This window comes from Rhinolophus hipposideros, assembly GCF_964194185.1.
Source record: "Rhinolophus hipposideros genome assembly, chromosome: 9".
NCBI lineage: Eukaryota > Metazoa > Chordata > Mammalia > Chiroptera > Rhinolophidae > Rhinolophus > Rhinolophus hipposideros.
In genome coordinates this window covers 51,528,721-51,549,169 of record NC_138055.1, presented here as the reverse complement: position 1 = coordinate 51,549,169, position 20,449 = coordinate 51,528,721, and the positions used below count along the sequence as shown (strand labels likewise).

The window sequence follows — 20,449 nt, the reverse complement described above, 5'->3', positions numbered from 1 at the left end:
TTGTAATTTTACTAACCATTGTTGCCCCAATAAATTTAATTACAAAAAATATACATTAACAATGAAAAAAAGAAAAGAAAAGAAAAAGAAATAGGTCAGGGAAAGTGACAATTGGCCTGCTATCCTAGCATTTGTGTTGGAGGTTATCAACCTGTTATTTTGGTGAAATTTTTAAACCTTAAGTTACAAGAAGCCAAACTGAAACCTCTAACAGAAGAGGTTGTCATTAATTATAGGGACAACTATATGTTATTTATTCAACAGATATTTACCAAATGCCTACTATGTGCCAAACATTGTTCTAGGTGCTAGAGATACAGCAGTGAAAAAATCAAACTACCCTGTTCTCATTAAATTTACATTTTTGAGGACAGAATTCATTTGAAAACTAAGGACTAGAACAAGGTGCAAAAGAAAGACTTACCCCAGATAGAATCAGAACTTTTAATTTCAAAGCTTAAGTAATCTGAGATTTGTTGGAAAATGTTTTACTCTATACCTGTCTTTAGTTTTCACTTTCCAGACTGAGTAGTCCTAGTCTTTCAAATGTTTTTACACTTTAATACTTTTATCCACTTGAGAATCTTAAATAACATGTACTTTGTCATTCTCCAGTTCTCTTATGTTTTTTTTCCTTTGTTATACTTAAATTAAAAAAAAAAAAGGAGTACATTCACCTGGTATGATATTTAAAAAATACAAATGGTTGAGTGAAAAGTCTCCCTAATACTCCTATCCCTGGCCATTAGGTCCCTCCCCCAGGTTTACTAATGTATGTCCATCCAGAAAAATTATCTGCATATGTAGAAAAGTATATATGCTACTTAATCCCCCTTTTTACATATTTTAAAGTTCTGACGTTTGATTTTCATAACTTAGATATTAGGTATTAGCTAACTTGGGTATTAGTACATAAAAAGCCTATTCATTCATTTTATAGCTCCATAGTATTTAAAGTCTGGATTTACCAGAATTTACTTAACCTCTGATGTTTTAAATATTTTGCATTATAAAAATATACTCTATGAACAATCTTGTATACATACACGCATATGAGGTCAATCAAATTCGAGAACTCATCCTAGAAAAAGTATTACATACCTCATTGCTGAATATTACTCTGGTCATCTTCAAAGTACTCCCCTTGGGAAGCTATGCAATGTGGCCAGTACCTAGTCCACCCTTCAAAGCAATTTTGGAACTCTTTCTGGAATGGCCATCAGAGCTGTGGTCGTATTACCCTTGATATTCTGAATTCATCAAAATGTCTTCCTTTCAATATTTCCTTTATCTCCAGGTAAAAACAGAAGTCATTGGGGGCCATATCAGGTGAGTAGGGAGCGTGTTCCAATACAGTTATTTGTTTACTGGCTAAAAACTCCCTCACAGACAGTGCCGTGTGAGCTGGTGCATTGTCATGATGCAAGAGCCATGAATTATTGGCAAAAAGTTCAGGTCGTTTTCATCTAACTTTTTCACGCAGCCTTTTCACACAGCACTTCCAAATAGTAAACTTGGTTAAGTGTTTGTCCAGTTAGTACAAATTCATAATGAATAATCCCTCTGATATCAAAAAAGGTTAGCAACATCCTTGCAACAAGTTTGTGAACATAATTCTCAGACCTCATATATGTATGTCTATTCCTAGAAGTAGAATTTCTGGATCAAAGCGTAAGTATTTTGTAATTGTGATATATTTTTGTCAAACTATTTCCAAAGAGGTTGTAACAACTTACATATTAATCAGTGTTTTATAAAAGAGTATTTCCCCATGTCAAGACTAACACGAACTATTACCAGCCAATACGGTAGATGAAACATGGCATTTCACTGTTTCAATTACCGTTATTTTTACTATGGGTGAGGTTAAACATCTTTTCATAGACTTAAAGTCATCTGTATTTCATTTTCTGTGAAGACTCTATTAAAATACTTTGCCCAGGGCCGGCCCAGTGGCTCAGGCGGTTAGAGCTCCATGCTCCTAACTCCAAAGGCTGCCGGTTCGGTTCCCACATGGGCCAGTGGGCTCTCAACCGCAAGGTTGCCAGTTCAATTCCTCGAGTCCCGCAAGGGATGGTGGGCTGTGCCCCCTGCAACTAATATTGAACATGGCACCTTGAGCTGAGCTGCCACTGAGCTCATGGATGTCTCAGTTGGTTGGAGCGCGTCCTCTCAACCAGATGGCTCAGTTGGTTGGAGAGTGTCCTGTCAACCACAAAGGTTGCCGGTTAGACTCCTGCAAGGAATGATGGGCTGTGCCCCCTGCAACTTGCATTGGCAACTGGACCTGGAGCTGAGCTGCGCCCTCCACAACTAAGACTGAAAGGACAACAACCTGAAGCTGAACGGCACCCTCCACGACTAAGATTGAAAGGACAACAACTTGACTTGGAAAAAAGTACTAGAAGTACACAGTGTTCCCCAATAAAGTCCTGTTCCCCTTCCCCAATTAAAAAAAAAATTCTTTGCCCATTTTTCAATTGGGTTGTCAAGCTGCTTTTTAAAATTGATTTGGGGGACCTATTCAAATATTTGGAAAATTAGCCCCTTGTCTGTGACAAAATTCCCCTCCCCCCGTTTGTGTTTTGTCTATGCTTTTGGTGGTTTTTGCTTTGTAGAAAATTTTGATTTTATGTGTTTACATCAATATATTTTAATGCTTTGTACCTTATTTAGAAAGCCCCTTTCCACTGCAAGAAATATAAAATCCTTTCTGAGTTTCTTTTAGTACTCTTATGGTTGGTTATTAGTTTTTTGTTTGTTTGTTTGTTTTACATTTAAGTCTTTGATTCACAACTTTCTGTTGTGAGATACAGATCTGGCTTTTTTTTTTCCACATGGCTACCCAAGTTGCCCCATGGCTTCTTACAAAAAAATCTACCTTTTCCCCTACTGACTTGAGTGTACCTTCATCATAAGTTCTTGTACCAATTAGGCCCATATTTGGACTTTCTAATATTTTTACTGATTGCATATAGATGAGTCACTTCTACTCCATGTTATTTATTGTAGTTTAATTTTTATGATGCTGAGTCTTTGTGGTATTCATTAGCACTATTTGCCAGTATTTGTCAATGATATGTGAGCACAATTTATGTGTGTCATTTCTATGCTGAGCTTGTCATTGTCGGTTTGAGACCCTCCAGAGTTTCCTTTTTCTTGGGCATGATAACTTACAATGTTCACAGTGATAGCTGTTCTGTTAGCCATGTTCCTGAGAGTATACAATGAAGCTCTCCCTGCTGAGCCCTAATGGATTTGTAGTATGAACAAGTAAAATTTTATTTTTAGCCACTGAGATTTGGGGGTTATTTGTTCAAACAGCAAAACTTAGCTTATTTTCACTGCTACAGTCTTCCTATCCAAGAATATGGTACACTTTTCTTTTTGTTCAAGCTGTGTGTGTGTGTGTGTGTGTGTGTGTGTGTGTGTGTGTGTGTTCTTCAGGAGCGTTTCAAAGTTTTCATTTAGTTCTTGCATATTCTTCCATAAGTGTATATCCTGGTAGTTTCTATTTTTGTTGTTACCATTGTAAATGGACTCTCTTCTTCTATGATGTCTTCTAACTTGTTATTTGTATAAATGAAGGCCAGATTTCTCTGTATCAATTTTGTATACAGCCATCTTACTCAAGCATGTGAAAGTTTTTCAATTAATAGTCTTGATTTTTTCCAGGTGTATAATCATATAACCTGGAAATAATAATTTTTTACATCTATTATAGATTTTCCAGTTTTTAAACATCAAATTTCTGTTTCTTGACTACCTGAATTGATTAATACCTCTAGGACTGTGTTAAAAAAATATTGGTGTTATATACCAAAATTAATTCAAAATGGATCAAAGACTTAAGCATAAGACCTGACACAATAAACTGCGTTGAAGAAAACATAGGTACTAAACTTACGGACCTTGGGTTCAAAGAGCATTTTATGAATTTGACTCCAAAGGCAATGGAAGTAAGAACTAAAATAAACGAATGGGATTATATGAAACTGAAAAGCTTCTGCACAGCAAAAGAAACTATTGACAAAATAATGAGGCAACCAACTGAATGGGAGAAGATTTTTGCAAACAGTGCCTCTGATAAGGGGCTAATATCCAAAATATACAAGGAACTCATGAAACTCAACAACAAAAAAACAAACAACCCAATTGAAAAATGGACAGAGGACCTGAAGAGACATTTCTCCAAAGAGGATATACAAATGGCAAATAGACATGTGAAAAAATGCTCAACATCGCTAATCATCAGAGAAATGCAAATGAAAACCACAATGAGATATCACCTCACCCCAATCAGAATGGCTTTCATCAATAAGACAAATAGTAACAAGTGTTGGAGAGGCTGTGGAGAAAAAGGAACCCTCATACACTGTTGGTGGGAATGCAGACTGGTGCAGCCGTTATGGAATGCAGTGTGGAGGTTTCTCAAGAAATTACGAATAGAATTACCATATGACCCAGCAATCGCTCTCCTGGGTATCTACCAAAAAAATCTGAAAGCATTCCTCTATAGAGACACGTGTACTCCAATGTTCATTGCAGCTTTGTTTACGGTGGCCAAGACATGGAAACAACCAAAATGTCCTTCAATAGATGAATGGATAAAGAAGTTGTGGTATATATACACAATGGAATACTATTCCGCGTTAAGGAAAGATGATATAGGAGCATTTGTGACAACATGGATGGATCTTGAGAGTATAATGCTAAGTGAAATAAGTCAGACAGATAAAGCAGAGAACCCTATGATTTCACTGATATGTGGTATATAAACCAAAAAGAACAAGACAAACAAATGAGAAAGAAAAACTCATAGACACAGACAATAATTTAGTGGTTATCAGAGGGTAAGGGGGTGGGGGGTGGGTGATGAGGGTAAGGGGGATCAAATATATGGTGATGGAAGGAGAACTGACTCTGGGTGGTGAACACACAATGGGATTTATAGACGATGTAATACAGAATTGTACACCTGAAATCTATGTAAATTTACTAACAATTGTCACCCCAATAAATTAAAAAAAATATTGATGTTATGGTTACAAAGCCATCTTTACCCATTTGAATGCCCTGAATAACAGCTGTGAGTACCTTTCCCATGCTCCATGTTATTTTTTTCTAACAAAAGTTCATATTCAAGAATCTTTAAAAGGATCACTTATGTTTAGTCTCCTTTCTGAAAAAGTTGCAAAATGTCTTTAAACTTAGTCAATTTGTTTTCTTTTGTTATTTTCTGTGTAACTCAGGTTGCCAAAATGTAAGTCCTTCTTATCGCTAATTATTAAAAACTAAGTATAAATTAGTTAAAAAGGTAGTGACTATCTTTCTAGTATTTGTCAGTAAGAAAAACGCTGACTTTTGGGTTGAAGTACATTTTTATCATATTAAAGAACCTATTTGCTCCTATTTCATTACGCTTTTTCAAAATCAAGAATGGATGTTGAATTTTGTTAAATTTGTTAAATGTGATTTCAGCACGCCATTCGCATGTGTATTAAATAAAATATGATTTATCCTCAGATCTATTAATGATTAATTATATTAAGCCATCATTGCATTCCTGGAATAAATCCTATTTGTCCTTGGTATAGTCTTCTTTAAATGTGTTATGGAATTTGTTTGCTAATATTTTATTTAGGATTTTTTTGCATTGATATTAATTAGTAAGTTTGATTGGTGGTTTCCTTCTTTTGGTGCTATCTTTGTCAAATTTTGGTACAATTTTAAGCTTATATTAGTAAAAAATGTGGAATCTTATCTTTTTCTATGCTCAGGAATAGTTTAATAGTAAATTAGCTGTTTTTTTAAGGTTTGGCAGATATCACCTGTGATATTACATAGGCTTGGTACTTTTGGGGGAGAGTTCTTTGACCACTTTCTCAATTTTTTATGGCAATTAGTTTGTTTAGAGTTATTGAAGATTTTGAAGACCTAAATGACATGATCTGACCTGTTTCAGTACAATCATTTAAAAATTGAAATATATAGATGAACATTTTGTAACAATATTTAACTTATAAAACTATAACTTTAATCCCATCAAGGATCAATTCATTTTTGTCAGAAAGCTCTTCTTTAATAGTTAATGTTATAATAATCAAATCACCAACAGGTATAATAAGGAATAAAATAGTAATAGATTAAAGATTCCATAACAAGGATGGCTAAGTCAAGAAGATTCTAACATTATATGGGAGAGAAAACATAAAATATAATAATATTAACTATTTTTGAATAGTATAAAAGATGGTTATAAGAATGCTACCCGCTTTCTTCATTGAGAACAGTGTTATTTATGGGAATGGATGTAATAGGCATTTTATAAAGCATGTACAGAAGTGATTAAAAATGCATGTAATGAAGATGGTTATAAGAGTGAAAAAAATAAAAATAAAAATCACCTACAGGATATGGAAAAAACCCCAAGGCTATTGGATAAATAATTTAATTAAAAATACACTAAATTAATTCAGAAAGTTGATACATTTAAGTATTAAATGATCCATACATATAGTAGGCTCTAAACTATGAATTATAACCCAAGAGTTATTCCCCCTATGTGTAAGTATGTGTGTGTGTATATATATTATATATATATATATATATATATATATATATATACATATATATATATATATATATATGGGTGTAAAGTACATACATTCAGAAAAATATCTTCAATGGGTTCCCATTGCCTAATCCCCCCCCCAAAAAAAAATCCAAACTCCTAAATATGCCTTTTAAGGCCTTTCATAATCCAGCCATTCCAGTCTCCTCCCCCACTATATCTTTTCACATATCTGTAATCTAAAAGTCCCAGACTGCTCTCCACTCCCAAAATGTAACTTTCATTGTCTTGCATTTGTTTATAGTATTCCCTTAACTTGGAATTCCTCATCCCTTTTTCCCCAAGTAAGATTTACCTGAGATTCTGTTTAAAATACAGATCCTGGAGCCTACCACCAAGATTTTGATTCAAATGGTCTGGGGAAGCACTTGGGAATCTGTATTTTCAATTAATACCCCTCCCCCACAAATGATTCAGTCCAAGTGATCAGGGTCCATGCTTTGAGAAATACTGGTGTTGTGGAAAGAGAGAAGATTTGGGTTTGCTTCCAAAATCTGCTATTTATTAATTATGTGACTTTAGAAAGTTATTTAACTTTGTTCAGATTCCTTTTCCTTTCCTGGAGCAGGGGGATGGTGAAACACTATTAGTTTAGGAGACCACAACATGGTGGTATACATTATAGTAAAGAGAGAGAGTCCATTTTATGACTTTTCCTCAAGATCCTGTTCAACATCTTCCTACGAAGCTCTCTTTATTCCTTTTATTAGAATTAATTATGTGTTCCTATTTGCTCAGACAGCATGTTTACATTTCTATGTAGCATTTATTTCATTCTCTCTTTGACACAGTTAATTTATTAGTCTCCTATTCTGGCTGGTAAGTGCTTGGAAGGCAAAGACACTGTCTTTTTCACAATTGTATTAAGTATCTTCTGTGTCTTGTACATATCGATACTACAATTTTAATATATTATGATACTAAACAACACTATTATAACATTAAACTCTTGGAAGAGTTAATGAAAATTTGACAGATTTTGAAAGTTTAGTCATGTAGGGAATCAGATTAGGATCTCATCGGGGCGGCCAGTTGGCCCAGTTAATTAGAGCCCAGTACTCATAACACCAAGGTCACAGGTTCAATTTCCACATGGGCCAGAGAGCTGCACCCTCCACAACTAGAGTGAAAACAATGACTTGACTTGGAGCTGATGGGTCCCGGAAAAACACGCTGTTCTCCAATATTTCCCGATAAAAATAAAAAAATAAAAAGATCTCATTAAGCAAACCTCCCACTCTGTCCCATCCGTCTCTACTTACTAAGGATGAGATGAGATTGAAGTAACTGAGGCCAAGTTTGCTGAGTTAAGGTCAGTAATTATATCAATCTAATTCTTGTTAATTTTATCAAGAAACAACATAATCAAACGATTACAAGCCATCCAAAACAGTGGGAAAGGTTATGAGATGCAGAACCTCTACATAATGCTGAGCAGAATTGATGTGTACCAGAAAAACGTGATGGCGGTCTGGATCAAGAAGCAGATGTCTCTAGAGAAGAAACGGAATCAGTGTCTGAGGAAAATGATGTTCTTATTCAGCCAGGTAACTTGTTTCCTATTTCCTCTCCCCAGTGTGTTATAAGGAAAAAGAAAGTAGTAAGCTTTGAAAATAATATTTACCTGGAGATACCATGTTTATTGGTTTCCTAGGGCTACTGTAACAAATTACCACAAAATTATGGCTTAAAACAACAGAAATGCTTTTACAGTTCTGGAGGCCAGTTTGTGAAATTGAGTGAGGTTGGTTCCTTCTGGAGAAGAGGGAGGGAGAAAATTTATTTCATGTCTCTCTCCTAAATTCTGGGAGCGGTAGACAATCCTGGGCATTCCTTAACTTATAGCTGCATAACTCCAATCTTTGCCTCTGTCCTTCGCGGGGCCTTCTTCCCAGTGTCACGTCTTCTCTTCTGTCTCTTATAAAACCATGTGTCATGGATTTAGGACCCACCTGATTAATGGAGGATGATCTCATCTTGAGATCCTTAATTACATCTGTAAAGACCATTTTTTCCAAATAAGGTCACATTCACAGGTTCTAGGTGACCATATCTTCTGGGGGGTTCACCATGCAACCCACTACACTGTGAATTCAGTAAAACTCCTAAATTGACAACAGTAATATTGGTTGGACTCTCTAGATGAGGAAAAATTAGAATAGAAGAGACTTCCAAAAATGTTCAACTTCTTTCTAGTCACCCCGCATCTACTAGCCTCTAAATATGAAAACTCCTAAAGTCACTACTCTCCAACTGATTCACGGTTATTACTTCTCAAAACTATCAGATAGCAAGTTTTGATGAGTTTACAAGAAAGGAGACAAGGATTTACTTAACTTGCTTACATAGCACCAGGCACAGAAGATCCTGTTAAATTCTGACAATCCGCTCATTATGTCCCAGAGCCCCCTCTGAGATAACCATCAGTATGCTTCTGGGAATGATAGTAACCTTCCAAAAAGTTATAGAGCTGAGATTAGAGTTCTTTGCTCTGGGATTACATTCTCCCATTAAATGGAGTTCTGGAGCATTCTTGGAGTTCTAGGAACATTTTATATCTGTATGTCCTTTCACTAAATTAATTAATTAATTTGATTAATTAACAAGACCAGTTTATTTGCTACTTTAGAAGGTGCAGAGACTTCGCATCATGGCCTGATTCAAATCAGACATATTCTAAATTTTCCAGAAGAGTTACACTTTGAATGTTAAAAAATGGATATTTCTGACAGTTTTTGGTTTGAAAAATATGGCCAATGTAAATGAAATAAAGCAAGATGCATTGGCAGTGCCACGAGCTGTCTAGCAGGATTTACAATGTCCAGGGCATTTCAGAAGATGGGAAAGGGTCTGGGGTCAGTGAAGCCATAATCTAGATGAAAAGGTGGGTATCAAGGCATAAAGAAGGGAGAGGAAAAAGCAAAAGGGAGAAGAGGGTAGAAATGAATAAATACCTTATGCTGAGTCAGGGTGGTGGTTAAGAAGTTGGTTCTGCTACCACATCCTGTGTGTTCCAAGCAGCTTCACTACATACTAGACTAGCTAAGAGGCCTTGGGCAAGCCACTTAAACTTTCTGAGTTCCAGATCTCCACATGGAAGACAAGGATAATAATAGCACCTCTCTCATAAGGTGGTTGTAAATACCAAAGAGTTAATATATAGAAAACACCTGACATTCAGTAAGTATTCAGTAAATGTTAGCTATCATTCCATTTGCATAGTGCTTCACAATTTATGAAGTGCTTACATATATATTATCTTATGCAACTCTCATAACAACCTTGTGTTATTATCCTTATCTTAGTAATGAGGAGAAATAGGTGCAGATAAAACTAGCAACTAGCTCAAAGTCACACAGGTAGGAGATGAGAGGGCTAGAGCTTATGCGGGACCAAAGGTTATATATGTCATAGCGGCCACCTCTGAAATTGTGTGTTGGAGGTGGGGTGGAGGTTAAGGAGTGACTGGAGGAAGGGAGAAAGAGGATGGCAAAAGAGGATTTGCAAATCCATGAGAAGGGAAGAATCATAGTTTAGCCAGGGCCAGCTAAAAAGGCCTTCTTAAAGACTCTGGCCCTTTCTTTTCATTGTTTCCTTTTTGGTTTATTTATTTTTAGCTCCAAGAGATGCATAAATTGAATCTTAGTCAACCTATCCCTTTGATATTCAACGAAAAACAGATACCTGCTCCTACCAAATTTATTCAACAGCCATTGCTAGAGCTACTAGAAAAGGACAGAAGATCTGACATACTCAAGAAATTTAGGTATGTCATAGAAAAGACGTCAGTCAGTCACTGTTTTGAATGATATGTAGGACCTAATGCTTTGTTTCTGCCCCAGAGCTTCCTCTTCCCCACAATTATGATATGGTACAGTGGAGAATCTAAGACAGTATTAATTTTCTTAGCTGATTTAGCAAGAAGCTTATTTACATATATTTCTACTTAAATATTTAAGACCTAATTTTGAGTTCCTTTAAAGAAAAAATGAAGCTGATTCTTCCTTACTAAGAAACAAATTAATACACAATGAAGAAACTTAGAAGTATTACTTTTAAAATAAAAACGGAGATGGTAGGAGCTTTGGGAAGGAACGGGGGGAAATTGTTGTGGGGAAAAAAAATAGCCTGGATATGGTCCATATACTCCAGGAAGCTAAGAAGGTAGTTTTAAAATGGATTACTAAGTGAAATCATGGAAATGCAGCTTTCAGGGAAGGGAAAAAAAGCTATTTCAGCAAATTCTGCTGTTTTAATCCATTTCTCAGTCAAAGTGGGCATAGCTGATGTCCCTCAGTGTGAGGGAGGGCATTATAGGACAGGGTTACAGTGAAGAGAAGAGGGGAGAGTAAGAAGCACATATTTTGATTGGCTAGGGAGCTCAAGAGAGTTTGGCTCTTCCAATTAGTGCTCTCTGATTCTCTAGACAGGAAGACCACATGGAAGCCATCTGGAACGCTGATCAGTCCACTTCAAGCTACCCAATAACAGAGAAGACATCAATAAATTCACTCTGGGCCCAGCTGGGTGGGTACCCAGCTATTCCTATGCTGCTCCAGTTAGATGTTCAGTCTACTTTCAGAAAATCTCTTGCATCCATCCAATCACAGTAAGTTAAGGACTGGGAGAACACTCTGGTAGTCGGGCCTTTGGTCATAGGCCTTTTGTTTCCCTAACTTGACTTTCTCTTACAGAACCAGGGAGTTACCAAAAGTATTAGTCATTTAGTCTCCATAGGCCTGCAGATGTCACTACTGATATAAAATAAAACAAAGAAACCAGTTATAATGCCATGAAACCTAATCTAACACTAGATAGGTCCACTTTGAATTTCATCCTGAAGGGTTTATTATTGGAAGTACCAGAAAGACCATAATGAATGCTTTTTGCCCACCTCCTGGTTCAGTAACATACTTAAAAGCAATTGTCATATCTAGGCCCAGTCTGAGGTAAATTAAGTGCTTATCTCCCAGGATACACTGAAGAGACTTAGAGAGAAAAGGTAAGGTGGGTGGCAAGGATCCATATTGCCGAATTCTGCTAAATCAGATTCTCACTTAAACCAGGAAATCATTCCAGCGGAAATGAAGAGTTTTGGAGTCGGCATTATGTTTTTCAGGACAGAGAATGATATAATGTTCTAAACTAAGAATTTAGACAATTGAACTTTTGTAACCTGAAAGAGTTTACAGGAGCAGTCTGATTTATTCTGGTAAAATCCAAGTCCTGAGCTAAGAAGTAGCGTTAACTCACAAATTTCTTTATGTGGCAGATACCATGAAATAAGACATTTAAAATTCTATAAGATAGTAAAATAATAGCAAAAATATAATGTATGCAATATATAATGTATATATTGTATACAATGTATATAATGTATACAATGTATATAATGTATACAATGTATATAATATATACAATGTATATAATGTACACAATGTATATAATGTATACAATATAAAATATACCATGCACACAAGTATTCGTGAAAAAAATTACCAAACCAAATGTTACTATTAAGTTGTAAAAGCATGCCTCATAAGTTACAGGTTATAATCAGACAGCAAACTTGTTTTTTTTTGTCTCCCATTTTTCCTTCCATTTTTTTGTAGTGATTAAATTAATTAACAGGTTATTTTGAGGAAAAACATTGCTAATTTAGTGACTAAAGTGCTTGGGACAAGATATATACATTTTTCTTTGAATAATATTTCCCTTATCTCTATTTCATAGCCAGCTTCAACTATTAGATATCCACCACTTCTTAATCATGCTAAATCCTACAAATTTAGTGAGACCCTTATTTCCAGTTTACTGCTTAAAAGGACTCAGAATCAAGGAGTTTTCAGAGAATTGTTTGTTTCATAGATTTTATTTTTTTAGGTATAAGGTATATACAGTAAAATTCTCTATAGAGTCGAGTTCTGAGTCTTAACAAATGCATAGTTATGGCAATCACTAATCTTGCTGTCCCTACAGTTTTGCCTTTTCTAGAATGTCATATAAATCAAAATACAGTATGTAACCTTTTGAATCTGGCTTTTTCATTTAGCATAATTCACATGAAATTCATCCATGTTGTTGCACATAGATCAATAATTCACTCTTTTTTATTTACTGGCTAGTATTATTCTCTTGTATGGCTGTACCCTTTGTCCATTCAACAGGTAAAGAACACATATAACTCTATACAAAATAAACTCATGGTTGAGGGGTAAGGTTGCCGAATAAAATGCAAGGTACCCAGTTAAATTTGTTGATTTTCTCTATTGATTTCTGTTCTAATTTTTATTGTTTCTTTTCTTCTGTTCTCTTTGGATTTAATTTGCTCTTCTTTTTCTAGTTTCCCAAGGTGGAAGCTTAGGTTACTGATTTAAGATCTTTTTTCTTTTCTAATATGTATATTCAATGCTATAAATTTCCCTCTAAGCACTGCTTTTGCTTATTCCATAAATTTTGATAAGTTGTATTTTCATTTTCATTTAGTTCAAATTTCTTTTCATTTTTTTAAGGAGGGCGCAACTCACAGTGACCCATGCGGGGATTGAACTGGCAATCTTGGTGTTATTAGCACCACGCTCTAACCAACTGAGCTAACTGGCCATCCCCAGAATTTTTTTAAACTTCTCTTGAGGTTTCTTCTTTGACCCATGTGTTATTTAAAAGTGTGTTGTCTAATTTCTATGTATTTTAGGATTGTCCAGCTATCTTTTTGTTATTGATTTCAAGTTTAATTCCACTGCGGTCTGACATTGCATAATTTCTATTCTTTTACATTTGTTAAGGTATGTTTTATGGCCCAAAGTGTACTTTATCTTGGTGAATGTTCCATGTGAGCTTGAAAATATTGTGTAATCTGCTGTTATTGATTAAAGTAAGATATCGATTATATGCAATTGATGGATGATTCGATCAAGTTCACCTATATCCTTAATGATTTTCTGGATCTGTCCACTTCTGAGAGTGTTAAAGCCTGCAACAGTAATAGTGGATTCATCTAGTTCTTGCAGTGTTACCAGTTTTTGCCTCATGTAGTCTGATGTTCTGTTATTAGGCAAACATTAAGGATTATTATGTTATCTTGAAGTATTGACCCCTGTATCATTATGTAATGTCCTTCTTTCAGTTATCCCTGATAACTCCTTGTTCTCAAGTCTGCTCTGTCTGAAATTAATATAGCTACTCCTGCTTTCTTTTGGTATTTTCCCCCTGTCCATTTACTTTTAATCTATGTGTCTTTATATTTAAAGTGGGTTTCCTGTAGACGATATAGAGTTCGGTGTCGTTTTTGGATCCGCTCTGACAATCCCTGTCTTTTAATTGTTGTGTTTAGATCATGGACATTTAAAGTGATTACTGATACACTTGAATTAATATCTACCGAATATCTACCATATTCATTACTGTTTTCTATTTATTGCCCTTGTTCTTTATTCCTATTTTTGTTTTATATTTTTGTTATTACCCTAGAGTTTACACTACACATTTACAACTAATCCACGTCCACTTCAAATAATACATTATACTGCTTCATGGGTACTATAAGTACCTTATAATAACAAAATATTGCTAATTCTTCCCTCCCATCCCTTATATCATTTCTGTCATCCATTTTGCTTATATATAAGCACATGTTGAATTCATAGTTGAATACATTGTTACTATTAGTTTGAACAAACTATTATCTGTTAGACCAATTAAGAATAAGAAAAATAAAACTTTTATTTTACTTTCACTTATTCCTTCATTAATGATCTTCATATCTTTCTGTAGATCTGAATTTTTGATCTATTATATCACACTTTCCTTCTCTCTGAAGAAGTTCCTTTTTAACATTTCTTGCAAGGCAGGTCTACTAGCTACAAATTCCCTCAATTTTTATTTGTCTGAGAAAGTCTTTATTTCTCCTTCACTTTTTAAAAACAGTTTTGCAGGGTATAGAATTCTAAGTTGATAGTTTTTCTCTCAACACTTTAAATATTATACTCCACTCTCTTTTTTGTATGGTTTCTAAGGAGAAGTTGGATGTAATTCTTATCTATGCTCCTCTATAGGTAAAGTGTTTTTCCCCTCTATTTTCAAGATTTTTTCTTTGTCTTTGAATTTTCTGAAGTTTGAATATGATTTACCTAATTGTAATTTTTTGGGCATTTATCTCACTGATCCTGTTGTTATCTGAGTTTCCTGGTTCTATGGTTTGGTGTCTGACATTAATTTTCAGAAATTCTCCATCATTATTGCTTCAAAATCATTTTTGCTTCAAATACTGCTTCTGTTCCTTTCTTCTCCTTCTGGTATTCCCATTACACATGTCACACCTTTTGTAGTTATCCTGCAGTTCTTGCATATTGTTTTTTTTTCTTTTTCCTTGTTTTTTTCAGTCCTTTTTCTCTTTGCTTTTCAGTTTTTGAAGTTTCTATTGTCACATCCTCAAGCTCAGAGATTCTTTTCACAGACACTTCTAGTTTACTAATGAGGCCATCAATGGCATTCTTCATTTCTGTTAGTGTTTTTGATCTCCAGCATTTCTTTATTCTTCCTTAGAATATCTATCTTTCTGCTTACATAATCCATCCATTCCTGCATGCTACTTTTTTCATCAGAGTCCTTAGCATATTAATCATAGTTCTTTTAAATTCCCAGTCTGATAATTCCAGCATCCCTACCATATCTGACGCTGGTTCTGATGTTTGTGCAGTCTTTTCAAACGGTTTTTTGTCTTAGAATGCCTTCTAATTTTTGTTAAAATCAGGACATGATATACTAGGTGAAAGGAACTCTGACAAATTGGCTTTTAGTGGTGTGATGGTAAGGTATAGGGGAATGGGAAATATTTTATTGTCCTATGATAAAAAGTCCATAGGACTTTTAGAAAGCCTCTGGACTGTGAACTATACCAGTGCTTCTCAGTAACATCCCCTCCCACCCTCTTCTTGGGTGAGACAGGATGGTTAAGGGAAGCTGGAATTGGGTATTTTCCCTCCCCCCAAGTGGAAAGCTAGAGTCAAATAGAGTTGGGTATTTCCCTTCCTCCAAGTAGGTTAGGCCCTGATAAAAACCCAGCAGGTTACGCTCTGGTAAAATAGTTTCTCTTCAAGGCAGACTTTGTTAAGAACAGAATGCTCTGGTATATTTCAAATGGTTACTTTCCTATTTTAATAAAAATCTTTTTTTAAAAGAGATTTCCTCCTTCCGCTAAAAGAAACATAAGATTTTTATCTGATCATCACAGTGAGGACATGGTTGAGTCTTCTGGAGGTCCCTTTGACTGGGTTCCCCTGGAGGTTTTAACTCTCAGACTTGTCCATACTGGGCCTCCAGCAATTCATCAATTGCAATTGAGGTTTTCTGCCAGGCACTGGTTCCTGCATAAGTTTCTACTCGTGGGTTTCTGTTCCAGCAAGTTGTGATTCTCTGTATTGCCTTTCTGTCTCTCCAATCTTGGGGGCAATGGTTTGCCCTGTGACCTCACTTCTCTGAAGGATCTAAAAAGAGTTGTTGATCTTTCTGATGGTTCAACTTTTTACTTGTTGTTAGGATGGATGGAGCAGCAACTTCTTGCATAGCTTATTCAAAAAAATTCTGTGCACTTACTTTGTGGTTGCAAAAATGGGCTCATATTGGACATATTTTTTAAAGTGCTTTGTGTACTTAACAATACATCTTTGAAATTTTCCTATGATCATACAGACTTCCATCACCATTTTTATCGGTTGCATGATATTCCTTGTATAGATCGATCATAATTTTTTAACTTTCTATCTCCTGATAAAATGTAGGTATTTTTCAACATTATAAACAATGTTGAAGCAAATATCCTTGCATAAGTTTGTATATTTATATGGTAATTTCCCTACAAAAATTCTATTAAAACAGTATTTATTTTTTTTTCAATTACAAAAGTTAAGCATGTTCATCGTAAAATTTGGAAAATAGAGACAAGTCCATGCTCAGAAATAACCACTGTCAATATTTAGGCTATGTTCTAACTTTAGGTATAATAATACTGTCTAATAAATCATAAGTTATTGCCAAGCCCTGCTCTTCCTGATTTTGGTCCTGGGAGACATTCTGCCTTGTTAAGGTGACTTATAAATAAGGATTACATATCAATTTTACTACTTTAACTTTGAGAATTCTGAAGGCACTCTTTTTTTTTCCTACGAATTATCTACATTCCCACAAATGTATTTAAGAGAAATTCGTAATAAGATTAATTTTCTTGTCTTGTTTCCAGGCTTAAGAAGATTCCCAAGTGACTGGAAAATTAAACACAAGCATGTTGAAAGTAAATTTCAATACATTTCAGTAAAATGTCCATTTTGCTCTCTTTCGTGTACATACATTGCTTTGTCTGTCCTTTGCTTTTACATTCTGTCTATAGTTCTTCAGGTTAAACCTCTTCAGAATACTACCATGACCAGTCAAGAAAGAATTATCTTCTGCTCTATATTACTAGGAACATAAAGTTTCAACAAACACAATGTAGGCCATCATAAAAGGGACACCATACAGCCTCTGACATGATGGCAAAGTGTCACAGTCTAACTCCCCCAACCGAAACTCCAAGAGGCCTCAGAAATAAGAAATGAATGGATATAAAAAAAGAAAAGAAAGTCAGCAGAAACCCTGGAGGGTCAGAGGTGGCTATGATTTGGTAAAGAAGGAAAACAGTAGCCCTGGACAGAACAGGACCAGGCTCCCAACATGGGGAGAAACTTGGGAAGAAATTTCTATTCACCACATTGCTCATGGCAGATCACTACTTTCCCATCAGCCCTACTACAATACTGACAGCAGATTGGCAGGGGGACACTACTAGGATGTAAAACAAAACAAAAGAAAACAAAACAACAACAAAAACAAACATTTACTGCTGGCTCACCAAACAAACATCTAAAGGTTTCCTTCTACCTCCTCCCATAGACCTTTTCACCCAGAGAGCTAGAGAAATACATTCTTCGAAAAGAACAAAACCTAAGGTAAGGTATAGAGAGGTTCACTAAGGGGGGGAAGCCTTCTGATGAGAGCGACACACATGAGGATATTCAGAGTTGGAGTCCCAACTCATCAGGAGTGGCACAAGCTAAGGCCTAGGTTTTGATTACTCCCATCAAATGGTAATGGTTTTGATTATCCATTACCTACCAAGATAAGTGATACCCATGAGGGAAAATGACCTCAGAGGGTAAAATAACTAGACAATTAGAAAAACAGTAACTGAATAACTTATAATAGATGACAAGCATTAATAGAATACAAGCCAAATAAATGTCCCCAAAGAGGATACTGATAATGAAGCAGAAACATTATAAAGAACCAAGTTGGATTACTGAATATTCAAAGAACAGTTGAAATAAACTCATTAGATGACATAAACATCAAAATGGACATAGCCAAGATCAGGTCAAGAAACTTTTCCAGAACACAGTGAGAAGAAATAAGAAATGAAAAATACAAATATGAAGAAATATAAAGGCTAGATGTACAAATAGCACCATTTATATCATAGGAGTTCTAATAGGAGAGGAAAAAGGAAATAAAGGGAAGATGATATATGACAAAAACAAGTGAGAACTTCCAAAGAAAGATTGATATTGAAAGGGTGTATGGGGTGATAATAGGGTTGATATATAAAAATTAATACTTAGTGATATTTAATAAAAAGAGAAAATTCTAAAAACTTTCTAAGAATAGAAGCTCACCCACAAAGAAAATGAATCAGAATGATGTGAGACTTCTCCAAAGCAACATTAGAGGCAAGAAAACAATAAAGAAATATTTTCAAAATATTGAAAACAGAAACTTTGACTCAAAATTTATATTCAGCTAAGCTATCATTTAAATGTGAGTTACAATAAATATGTTCTTAGACCTTCAAGTTCTCAGCAGGTTATCTTAGAGATGCTCTTTGAAAATATTCTTAGAAGAAGTAGTCTATCAAAGAAAAATTTTAGGAAATGCTATAAAATGTAAGATAGTAAGAATGAAAAAATAACTGTAAAGTTTATTATTATCCAAAAAGGAATTTTATACACACACACCCAGATATAACAAAGTAGAGGACAGACTGCAACATCCAGAGGGGGGTAAGAGTGTGTGTGTGTTAAAGTATTTGTTCCAGTAAGGAAGAAGATACAGATAGATGTTGATAAGTTTCATAAATTGGGAAAAATAAATACAAGTAAGAGTCTTAATAACTTATGGATAACCAATGGAAGAACAAATATAAAATGCAGGCCTTTCAAACCCATGGAAAAAACTGATTTATTCAAGGAAATGAGCAAAAAGAAAAAAATGAAAGAAAATTTAAACTAAGATGGAATAAAAAGTTCTAACAAAGAAGTAATTTAATATATTTGTTAAATTCACCAAAGAAAAGAATTCTCAGATTGTATTAAAAAACAAAATTTAGCAATATAATGTCTACAAGAGACATATTAAAAAGAAAGGATAGGGCAAGTTAAAACAAATACGTAGATGGAAAAAGAGAACTATGAACCAAAAGAAAGCCCAAACAGACATCTAATGTCAGAAAAATAGGATTCAAGGCAAACAGCATCATTAGGGACAAAGGGAGACAATAGATCAAGAATATGTAATATATGGATAATAGAACACATCTATGTTATTAATGTAGATGCTTATAACAATATAACCTATAAATAGATAAAGCAAGAAACGACCCTTGGCTCTCCCCTGATAATACTGCCTCACTTGCAGCCCTCTCAAATCATGTCTATTTTAACTCCCACATCCCCCTGATCACGTGGCCTGGAAATGAGGTGGGGGGGTCTTCCTCACTCCTCAATGCTACTTCAGGTCATTGTTCCCTGCCCTCTCTACATATCATGTAAAATATTATATGATATATTGTTGTCATATAATGACACACAGCAGCAAGCCTGTCAGTCCCCTCCTGCCTATCCCTAAAAAGAAAGAAGAGTCTGTGAGACTATTCCTTTCAGGGACATTGCTTCACCTTTATGCCATCTCCTTGTTTGGCCCCAAAGGATGGCTGGCTAGCCAATGACGGGTAAGATTCCTCAAGTAAGGAACAACGTAAGACAGGCACAGTCGTGTGGGGACCACCAGGAGAACTCACGGGGTTGATAGAGGTGGGCACAGCCCCCCACCTTCCCCTGTGTAAGGAGAGCTTCTGTCTCTGTGGCTGTATTCCTTCCCACAACCTGCTTGGGATGGGATAACATCAGTTCTCCATCTTAGTAAGTTTTCAACATAAAGGTTTTGTCCCCTGGGGAGGTACAAACAATAATTATTTATACATCATGGGACTTTCGACAGGCAAGGGTGATTGGTTTGAACCAGTTTTCTGGTATGATGTATGAGACTCACAGACCGTAGTAAAAACAATGCTACTTCCTTGTGTGTTCATCAATAAAAGCCACAAGGCGGCCCGATTAGGGGCTCTCAGTCCTTTGAGGCTGTGAGACCCTTGGCTTCTGTTTCATAACTTTCTTGATTTCTGTTTCTTTCTTAACCCTTCGCCGCCCCTTCTCGTTCTCTCACTACCCGTGTTGCGCTGGACGCGACAATATATAATAATATATATATAAAACACTCGACTTTAAATCTCCTGTCTTTATATATCACCCATTACCTTCTCTGTTGCTGTCATTTACCTCCTCCTTGTTCACTGTCACTCTAAGAGTACCTTTGTCATAATCCCTAGCAATTTCAATGTTCATATAGATCTTTCCAACACCTGACCTTGCAATGTTTTGATCTGTTTTCCTTCAGTAATTTCATTCTCTAGCCATTAGTCATACCCTTGACCTTGTCATTACAAAAACA

General features: G+C 35.4%; 1 protein-coding gene and 1 long non-coding RNA gene across 2 annotated transcripts in view; one reads left to right on the top strand and one right to left on the bottom strand.

Moving 5' to 3' along the window:
* The window catches only part of FAM186A (family with sequence similarity 186 member A), a gene marked incomplete at both ends in the record, with an annotated part of 28,865 nt that extends 17,618 nt beyond the window's left edge, over positions 1-11,247 (top strand). Inside the window, 3 exons of the mRNA XM_081060493.1 lie at positions 7,989-8,181; positions 10,252-10,400; positions 11,061-11,247. Of these exons, the coding sequence (XP_080916619.1) occupies positions 7,989-8,181; positions 10,252-10,400; positions 11,061-11,247 (529 nt within the window). The remainder of the gene's footprint in view (positions 1-7,988; positions 8,182-10,251; positions 10,401-11,060) is intronic.
* LOC308502880 overlaps positions 1-20,449 on the bottom strand; it is a 63,432-nt gene that overhangs the window by 24,528 nt on the left and 18,455 nt on the right. The gene's annotated exons all lie outside the window — the stretch shown is intronic.